Genomic DNA, 10,692 nt, shown 5'->3' with positions numbered 1-10,692 from the left:
AGCTCAAACCAGTGAAATTTGTTCTGGAAAAAATATTTTTATTGCAACTTAATTATCAATATTTTTCTTTATTATTTTCTCTCGAACTGGTCACAGAGACAAATTTAAAAGCATTTTATTGTTTTTGGGCATGAATTAATTTTACTCACTGTCCAAATACTGTGATTAAAAAAATCATAGAAAAATACAAATTCCAATCAGTGTTAATTAAAATTCAACAGTTATACTCCAAGATGTAACATTTGCAATTTAGAGATTTGGAGAACCTTTCAACTGAGATCAATTCATAAGCCTTTACAGAGAGGGTACATATTTCTTAGTTAAGATTTTGCTAGCTGAGTGCTCTTATAGGGAAAGTAAATATTGAGAAAAAAATCCCTAGAAAAAAAACTTATTTTTTAATATTTTGTATGATTTTAAATTTAAAAAAAAATATTATCTTGAAGTCGTATGTTTTTTACAGGCAGTCAAGGCATTAGTTGATTCTCACACTTATTTTAACCATTGCTATTGCTATTCTATACAATTTTGTTGCAAAATCAGATCAATTTTTGTAAAATTTAAAATTTTCTGAGAATTCACCTTTTCCCGAGAATTTTGTAACCCCGGGAAATTGGACGCTCTACATACAACCCAGACTCGACTGATCAAAGTTTTACTTTTATGAAGTTCTACAGATTTACTTGTGATAATCAAACAAATAAACACAATATTAAAAAAAAACATTTTATTTTCTTTTTCTTAAGTTGTTGCTCTGGAAGTTTTTTAAGAATTCATATTTTTACTAACTTATTGTTCCACACATTTTCAGCATGAGTTATTTTACAAAATGTAGAGTTAGGTTTCAAGTTTTTTAATGTTTCAGAACATATTGTGTAAAATGCCTAAAGGGTAAATAATACTGTCGCAAATCTTATTTTTACTTTTTGTTAAGTTATTCAAAAGTATCACAAAATAGGCAGAACTAAAACCGTGCCGAAATTATTTAATTAAAATTATTTTAGATGAGTTATTTTTTTTCTAAATTTTTGTTCTCGAAAAACATTGAAAACTTAAAAAGTATATTTATATTAGCCTAACCTTGAAATAGGAAAACACAAATTTGAGGAATAAAACATACAAAAGGTATCTTGACAAAAATATGTTAATTTTTGGAATACTGTTTGTATAATTTTAAAATTTTACTAAGGATATCCTGCCGTTTATCGAAAAGTAAAACACAATGCAATTCGATCCAGACTTTTGATCATGCAGGTAAATAAGATTTAATTAAAGCTACAGTACATTTTATTAAGACTTTTTCAAATTACTTGAAAATACTGTAAATAATTTTAGCAAAATAGTTTGATTTCACACAGATTTAAGTACATAAAACATATATGTGAACGTTTTTTGGGTTAAACACCATAATTTTGTTAAACAGAATTGTAGAATACGAATTCATAAACCTAGTTTTGCGTGTATTTGAGTTTGCAGATTTTTGCAGATTTTTGAAAAAAAAATTGCAGATAACTCAAAATTTCATCTGGCATCCCTGACTCCAATATAAAAAACGCTCAAGAAAAGGTAAACACAGTAAATTTTGGGTTGCCATTTCAGTAAAATAAATAACTGAATGCGATTTAGTAATCATCACTTCTGCTGAAATTCGGTAATGAACAAAAACATTGCTGAAAAATCAGTAACTGCATATCTGTAAAATGAAATGTCACTTCTGACTTATTGTTTGGATGCTGCCGAGAGTAAATCTAGACATTTTTTTTTATAAGGTCCTATTAACATATGAAACACAATAGTTTATTGGACCATTAAAAAAAACTCTAGAAATCTCGCTAGAAATCCTCTTTCAAATGTGTTGTTATTATCTGCGCACCACCAAACCGAAGTGCGCATCTCTTCTGTTGCGCGAAAAAATCTGTTGCGCCGTACAAAAACTGAGTGGTTTGTTATAAGCGTGTACATCAGCCTGTGGCTCAACAGGCTTTGACAGGTTGCGCTCGTATTTTGATTTTTGTCTGCCTTCACAATATTTTAAATTTTGAATTGTGATCTTTAGAAACAAAGGTAAGAAAAATGTTTATAATAAATAGAGTTATCTTCGTGCGCATTTATTGCGTGTACACAGCAAATTCTGATGTTCATTTCAGTTAATATTTACTGAAAACTGCACTACTGAAATTTTCGCCTAGTTTTTCGCTGAACATCAGTTAAAATCAAGGTTAAAATTTGTATGGAGCTGTCAAAGTTTGCTGTAATTTCAGCAAGTTTTCATTTACTGAAAATTTCAGTAGTGCAGATTTCAGTAAATTTAACTGAATTTTAGTAATGAGAAATTGGTGTGTACGCACACGAAAAAGATTGAGGTTAAATTTTGTACCGACCAGCAAAACAAATGGCTAGTGTGCGGGAGAGCGGGTTTAGATAACTCTATGCCTCGATGCTATAACCACCTGTTTTTTTGGTTTGGACGATTGATGAAATAAATGAATTAATAACAGTATTTTAATGACAACCAAAATCAAAGTTTGATAACTGAAATACCAGCAATGATTGCTGAATCTTTAGCAAATGATCTGTCAAACTGCCACAAGAAAATTACTGAATTTTCAGCAAAATAATTTGACGTTTCTTTTGCTGAAATTTCAGTTGTTTTGACAACCATTTTACTGAAATTTCAGTAAATCATCTGTCAAAGTGAAAAATATCAGTTAACTGAGAATTCAGTAAAATCTAAATTACTAATTCATTTACTGAAATTTCAGTAGATGAAAATTCAGTAAAACTTTACTGAATTGGGTACTAAAGCCCTATGTAAAGTTTTATGTACAACGGTATAAAACACGATTAAAAACCATTTCTGATCACTTTTTTTCATTTTAAATGCAAAAAAAAAAATGACAGGACAACATTTTTTCGATGGATCACCTATGGTCTCCTTGGAACGAGCTGTCAAGTAGGAGCTTTTCTGTCAAGAAGGACCGCGAGGTTAATTTTTCAAAATTGATTTAAAAATCCATTTTAAACTCTTTGTGGTCGTACAAAGGGTCATTGTACTCAGAAAAATAAGCTTTATCGCTGTAAACAATAATATCAGCAATCTAATCTTCATTTTAGGACCCAATTATCATTAAATTTTCTGGCATAAAATAAATAAAAATAAAAACATTTTATAAAAATTAAAACATTTAATACAGTAAAAGTTTTCATTTTCGAAACAAGAAAAAAAACTTTTAATGTAGCAAGTTTTGACCACCTTTTATTTCAAGAGTAAGTTACTTTTGTCATTACGGTAGTATTTTTTTTTGTGTGCACGCTCATGCTCAATTATTGAGACTATGGCTTGTTATTTCATTTTTATTGCTCCCTCTCGACCACTGCCAGAGCCGAGGGACAAAAACTTTCAAAAATCTTCAACTGATTGATTTCCTTCGAGAAGTTCGGTATCGATTTTCTTTGCATGATTTGTCTACTCTTTTGTTCATGGGTAAATAAAGTTCACAAGCAAAAAATATTTTATTTTGCGATTATTCCATTTTGGAATAGGATCTGATGTAAGTTTCTATTTACAACGGTAAAAAACAAAATCAAAAACCATTGGCCCATTTACATTGTTTTGCTTAAAATCTCTTGCCCCCAGTGGGTACAACTGCCGTGCGGTAAATTCGCCCAACTCCCCTCTTTTTTTTGCGCACCAAAAAAGTTTGCAAATCTGTCACTTTCCGCGGAAGATTCACTAACGGCCGGTTCGCCTTCGCTTTCGGACGCAAAAGTTTGTGCATTTTTCCGCAATTTGCATTTAAAAGAAAAAGAGTTGTGATTTAATATTGTAAGTTTGTTCGGCGGCTCTGCGAAGGCAAAGGTGCAATCGTTCTAGTTTAAAAAAAGCGGCGCCAAACGATGGAAATCAACGAAAACAACTTCGAGCGGCTGGCGAGCTATTTGCAGCAAACGCTGAGTCCCGACCCCGAAGTGCGCCGTCCCGGTGAGTATACGGGAGAAATCCTGAAAGGACACGAAAAAGTGTGAGGTTATGTTGGCGCGGGGTTATTTACGTTTTTATTTCGTTCTTCGGTGGTTTTTAGCGGAACGCTTCATCGAGAGCATCGAGGTTAGTCAGAACTATCCGCTGCTGTGTTTGCATCTGATTGACCGCGGCCAGGTGGAGATTACGATTCGGGTGGCGGCGGCGATTGCGTTTAAGAATTTTGTGAAGCGGAACTGGGGCTGGCACCTGGAGAATGATGGCCCGGATAAGGTGGCGGAGTCGGACAGGAACGGGATCAAGAGTTTGATCGTGCCGTTGATGTTGAAGTCGCCGTCGTCGATTCAGAAGCAGCTGTCGGACGCGGTTAGCATCATTGGGAAGTATGACTTCCCGCTTAAATGGCCACAGCTGATGGACGAGATGATTGAGAAGTTCGGGACGGGGGATTTCAACATCATAAATGGAGTGCTGCAGACGGCACATTCGCTGTTCAAGCGGTACCGGTACGAGTTCAAGTCACAGGAGCTGTGGGAGGAGATCAAGTTTGTGCTGGACAAGTTGGCGAAACCGTTGACGGATTTGCTGCAGGCCACGCTTGGGCTGGCGGAGGCACATGCGGCGAATGAGGAGGCGCTGCGGATCATTTACGGCTCGTTGGTGCTGGTTTGCAAGGTCTTTTATTCGCTGAACTCGCAGGACTTGCCCGAGTTCTTCGAGGACAACATGGAGACGTGGATGAAGGCGTTCCACGTGATGCTTACGGTGGACATTCCTTGCTTGAAGACCGCGGAAGACGAAGACGCCGGAGTTCTTGAGCATTTACGCTCACAAGTCTGCGAGAATCTCTGCTTGTACGCGCAAAAGTACGACGAAGAGTTTAGCCCGTACATGCCGCAGTTTGTGACGGCCGTCTGGGAGTTGCTGGTCAACACCGGAATCCAAACCAAGTACGACACGCTCGTCTCGAACGCGCTCAACTTCCTGAGCACCGTAGCCGACAGAAGTCACTACCGGCATCTCTTCGAGGATCCGAACGTCCTCGCCAGCATCTGCGAAAAGGTCATCATTCCAAACATGGACTTCCGCGTCTCCGACGAGGAACTGTTCGAGGACAACCCCGAAGAGTACATCCGCCGTGACATCGAAGGTTCCGACGTGGAAACGCGACGTCGCGCGGCCTGCGACCTCGTCAAAACCCTCTCCCAGAACTTCGAGTCCAAAATCATCGAAATCTTCGGCCAATACCTGCAAGTCCTGCTCGCCAAATACGCCGAAAACCCCGCCAACAACTGGAAAACCAAGGACACCGCCATCTACCTCGTAACCTCGATGGCCTCCAAAGGCGCCACCCAAAAGCACGGCGTCACCCAAACCTCCGAACTCGTCCCGCTCCCCCAGTTCACCCAGCAGCAAATCATCCCCGAGCTCGAACGCGCCGACGTCAACGAACTGCCCGTCCTCAAAGCGGACGCCCTCAAGTTCATCATGGCCTTCCGCACCATCCTCGGCCCCCAGATCATAGTCGCCACTCTCCCCCTGGTCGCCAAACACCTCGCCGCCGGCAACGTCGTCGTGCACAGCTACGCCGCCTGCACCATCGACAAGATCCTCACCATGAAGAACCCCGGCGACAACAAACCCATCGTCACAAAGGAAATTCTCACCCCCCTAAGCGCAGAACTCATCACCGGCCTGTTCGCCGCCTTCACCGTGCAAGGTTCCAACGAGAACGAGTACATCATGAAGTGTATCATGCGCACGCTCAACACGCTGCAGGAAGCTTCGCTTCCGTTCATGATTGTGGTGCTGCCGCGGTTGACGGAGATCCTGACCGTTGTGGCGCGAAATCCTTCGAAACCCCACTTTAACCACTATCTGTTTGAGACGCTGTCGCTGTCGGTGAAGTGAGTTTCAGGACATCTCGGTTGAAGAAGAGTCGCAAATTAATGGTTGATTTCGTTTTCAGGTTGGTGTGCAAAGCGGATCCAAACGCTGTGAGTTCCTTCGAGGAGGCGCTGTTTCCCGTGTTTCAGGGCATTCTGCAGGCGGATGTTCTCGGTAAGTCGGATCTCCCGTATCGTATTTTCACAATACACGAATTTTAAATTTTTCAAAAAATTTAGGAATTTTGAAGTTTTGGGAATTTTGGAATTATACATTTTTTTAATACCAGAATTTCGAAATGTCAGATTTTTTTAATTTTTAATTTTTTTTATTGAAATTTTGTTTTTTTTTCAATTTAGAAATCAGACATATTTGATTTGAATCTCCGATTTAAAAAAAAAAACAGAAGCTGTGAATTTTTCAGTTTTAGTTATCAATAAAATTTTAGGTTATAATTTTTTATATTCTTTTTTCAATAAAAAAATTTAAAAAAAGACTGTGAATTAAAAATTTAATTTTCATATTTTTTTCAATTTCAGTTTTATGTTTTTTGCATCTCAAGATTTTTGAATTTCTCAGAAATAAATTTAAAAACACTGAACCCCCGGTGGTAAGTCATTTTTTAGTTTGACACCTTTTTAGTTTGTATTCCGTTGGTTGGTCAAAGTCAAACTAAAAAGTAACGAACTGTCTTATTTTACACGGCGCTCACGCACACTATCAAAACAAACGTTTGGTAGGATGTGTGAACTCCGTGTAAAAAGGGTGTCAAACTAAAAAGTAACCCCGTTCGCTTGACAACAGTTGGTGATGCAAATATTTTTTGAAGTTTATTTCTTTGTTTAGAATATTTGAATTTTGGAAATTTAGAATTTCAGATTTTTTTGAGTTTTTGAATTTATTACGTTTCAAATTTTGATATATAGGGGGAATCCTCGTATGTTTGGTTGGTATGTCCGTTAAGCACTTGCTCCTAACTCTATCCAATTTGCTGATTTTCACTATTTAAGCAACTAATTTTGCAAAACTTTTGATAATAACTTGCTTGCTAACTTCTTATTGAGCTATTTATCACTCGATTACATTTTCAGCTTTTAATGAGCTGTAATTGAATGTCAAAGTGCTGATATAGCAACATTAGAGGCACGCTGGAATTACATGCTGTTCCCCTATATTGATATATTTTGGAATTTCTGTGTTTTTAATAAGAATTTCTAAACTTTTGGATTTTTGAATTTTTAATCCTGCAAATTTTAGAATTTGAAACTTTTTGTTTTTGTTTTTTTTTTAATTTTGAATTAATGTTTTTAGACTTTTAGCAATCTAAGAATTTTAAAATTTTGAAATTTAAAGACTTCAGAATTTAAGATGTTTTTTTATTATTTTTTTTCAGATTTAAGATATTTTTTATGTATATATTTTTTCATGTTTTGTTTTTTTTTTTCACATTTAAATTTAGAATTCATTATTTACTCTGAGAAATATATTTTTTTGATGTTTTGAATTTTAAATTGTCGGAAGTACGATTTTTCATGATTTTCAGTTTTGAATTTTTCAACAATTGAATCTTTAAATTTGGATCTAAAGTTTAGAAATCAGTGATTTTTTATGCCTTGATGTAAATTTTGAAATTTTTGGATTTTTGTATTCCAATGTTTTTTGAATTTTAGAACATAGGAATCATTAAATTTAAATTTTAGACTGTTGATTTTTTTTTGAGTATTATGTATTTTTAGATTATTGTTCGGTTTTAACTTTATTTAATTTTTTTTTCGTTGTTTTGTATCTTATGTCACAATTATTAATATATTTTTGGGTTTATGTATTTTTATTTTTCGTTGTTTTGTAATTTGTAACTTTAGCATTTTGGTTTATAAAATTTGTAAAATTTGGACTTTGGGTATTTTTCTAAATTTACCTACTGTTTTTTTTTATGTTTGGAATTTTTAAACTTTTCAATTTTTGAATTTGAATTTTAGAGTTTCACCCTGGGCCTTGTAAAGTCAAGGGGCATGATTTGATCCTAGTGCATTAGTTAAAATTTGGGTATACATTCTTTTTTATAAGCACTATGGACACCACTTCATGCTACGAGAACTCGCTTTGTAGCAGCCCCAGGGCTTAAGCGTTGACCGATAAGCTGTCTTCGTGAACTAGGTAGTTCTCCGATAGTGAAACTATCACAATTGCACAAGACACCGCTGCTTCTGTGACTTTTTCACTATCACAATACGGAATTTAGGTGGGACTTCAGGATAGTACAATTGATTTGTTGCTTAGCATTAGCATTTAAAATAAATCTGTATCCTTTCCAAATCTATTTGATGTTAAATTTAGTTGCAATTGTTAAGTAAGAGTAATGCTGCCAATAAAATTTGATTGATGTAGAATACTAGGCATTCTTTTATGTCAAATTGTCCATAGAGTCTCGATCAATCAATAATGTAATGATATCGGACAAAATTCGTTGATCTGTTGAACTAACGGTTGTCAGATTATGGTTGTTTCGACCATTGTTGCGAATCGAGGAACTACGGATGTTTTGACGTAAATGGTCATTTCTTTTTAAAATCGCGATTCTATCCTATTTGTATATCAGTTCATAATTTTTTATTGTTTTTGATAGAAGTAGTACTACAACAGTTAAAGGAATGTTTAGTTTTGAACATTAAGTTTAGAGGATTTTAGATTAAAGTTTAGATTTTCAATCCAAAGTAGTTAGCTGTAGCCTAGCAACAGCTACAACATTAGCAAATGAATATTTGGACTTAAATGAATAATTGAATAAGTTGGACTCATGAATAACACACAACTGTGCATTTATTCTAGAGTCAGATCCATACAGCGTCAGTGTTTATTTGGTCGAAGTGTACTAATTCATTGGCAGATCTGGTTCTAGTTGTAATGTACGACAAGACTAATGACGGACGTGACAGGACGAGGGCCCAGTTTAGAGGTTTCAACATCAACGATGTGCGGCTGGACCACCCTCAAAAAAAAAAATAAAAATAAAAATAAAAAAATTACCTACTGTTTTTTATGTTTGGAATTTTCAAGCTTTAAAATTTTTGAATTTTGGTTTTGAGAATGTTACAATTTTTGAATCTATTTTTTTATTTTTGAACTCAGAATTTTAGAGTTTTAGAACTTTAGACTTTAAGATTTTTTTTATATTTTGAATTTTTCAATTTGGTTTTTTTGAATTTTTTTCAAGCTTCTCTTGACAGGAATTAACGCATAATTATTGATTTTGTTATAGTCAAAAAAATAAAATGGGTACTGTACTTGTTCGATAACCGGGCTGAGAACGTAGCCCAGTTACCAAATGCTGCTCACTAACTGGGCTTGAGAGAGAAAAAGAGAAAAAATCGCCCATAAGGAACACATTGTCGAATTAAGGAAAAACTTCTCGAATAGAAGTGCCCCACGTTTCTGCAAACAAACAGAGCAAGCAAACTGTCAAAAAGTTGGTTTGTTTGTTTGTTGTAGTCTAATAGCTCCTTGAGAATATCGGAGTTTTTTTTCTATATGGCAAACTTGAACTTGATACTCATAAAATGGGATCAAATTTGATTAGCTCCCCAGGTGTGTAGACGGCCTTTAGCAGACATAACATAAAATAATTTTTCCCATCCCCAGAATTCATGCCGTACGTTTTCCAAATGCTCTCCCTCTTCCTGGAGATCCGCGAGGGCAAGAGCTCCATCCCGGACACGTACCTGTCGCTGTTCCCCTGCCTGCTGGCGCCCGCCCTCTGGGAACGTCCCGGCAACGTAACCCCGCTCATCCGCCTGCTGTGCGCCTTTGTCCGCCAAGCTTCGCCCCAAATCAGCGCCGATGGCAAGCTGAACGGCGTGCTGGGCGTGTTCCAGAAGATGATCGCCTCCAAGAGCAACGACCATGAAGGGTTTTATTTGCTGCAGAATCTGCTGCTGCACTATCCGGCGTAAGTTTGAGGTTCTTCTTTGCGTTGATTTGAAGGTTAATTTGGTTGATCTTGCAGCGAAGAGCTCAACCAGAGCATGCGCCAGATCTTCTCGCTGCTGTTCCAGCGGTTGAGCTCGTCCAAGACGACCAAGTTCGTGCGCAGCTTCATCGTGTACATGTGTCTGTACGCGGCCCGGGCTGGGGCGCAAGCCCTAGTCCAGATGATTGACACCATTCAGGCTTCGTAAGTCACTCGTAATTCCTCCCCTTAAAAAGACAATTTGACGAGTTGCTTTTACCCGCAGAATGTTCGGAATGGTCGTCGAGCGAATCTTCATCCCGGACATCAACAAGGTGTCCGGCGAGCTGGAGCAGAAGATCGTCTCCGTGGGCATCACCAAGCTGCTCTGTGAAGCGCCCGAGATGCTCGCCGACCCGTACGTCAAGTTCTGGCCCCAGCTGCTGCAGACCGTCGTCCAGATCTTCGAGCTCCCCCCGGACGAGACCAACATCGACGGCGACACCTTCATCGAGATCGAGGACGTGCCCGGCTACCAGGCCGCCTACTCGCAGCTCAACTTTGCCCAGGCCAAGCCGATCGATCCGCTGCCGGAGATCTCGAACATCCGGCAGTTCCTGGTGCAGCATCTCGGCAAGCTCGCCCAGAGCAATCCAGGTAAGATTGGCGCGCTGGTAGCGTCGCTACCGGCCGCCCACCAGGAAGCGCTGCAAAAGTACTGCGCCCAGAGCGGGGTGCAGATCGCGTAAAGCTTCGGGTAAGATATTGTCCAGTTTAATTATTATGCCCTTTTTTTGTTCTGAGCCAACTACATTGAGAGTATCATCAACTTAAGTGTAAGGATTACGAATAAAAGCTACTAGGTGTTACTTTTTAA

The 10,692-nt window shown here is 37.7% G+C and overlaps 1 protein-coding gene across 1 annotated transcript; it reads left to right on the top strand.

Moving 5' to 3' along the window:
- The first annotated feature begins 3,722 nt into the window (after positions 1-3,722).
- LOC120414894 (exportin-2) lies at positions 3,723-10,692 on the top strand. Its single transcript, XM_039576216.2, has 6 exons — positions 3,723-3,982; positions 4,083-5,889; positions 5,952-6,043; positions 9,509-9,815; positions 9,873-10,040; positions 10,102-10,692. The coding sequence occupies exons 1-6, from the start codon at positions 3,898-3,900 to the stop codon at positions 10,562-10,564; spliced, it is 2,922 nt and encodes a 973-aa protein (XP_039432150.1). The 5' UTR covers positions 3,723-3,897; the 3' UTR covers positions 10,565-10,692.

Source organism: Culex pipiens, chromosome 2 (assembly GCF_016801865.2).
Source record: "Culex pipiens pallens isolate TS chromosome 2, TS_CPP_V2, whole genome shotgun sequence".
In the NCBI taxonomy this organism is placed as follows: domain Eukaryota; kingdom Metazoa; phylum Arthropoda; class Insecta; order Diptera; family Culicidae; genus Culex; species Culex pipiens.
Note: the sequence above shows the minus strand (reverse complement) of the source record. Positions and strands in the feature narration are given on the sequence as shown.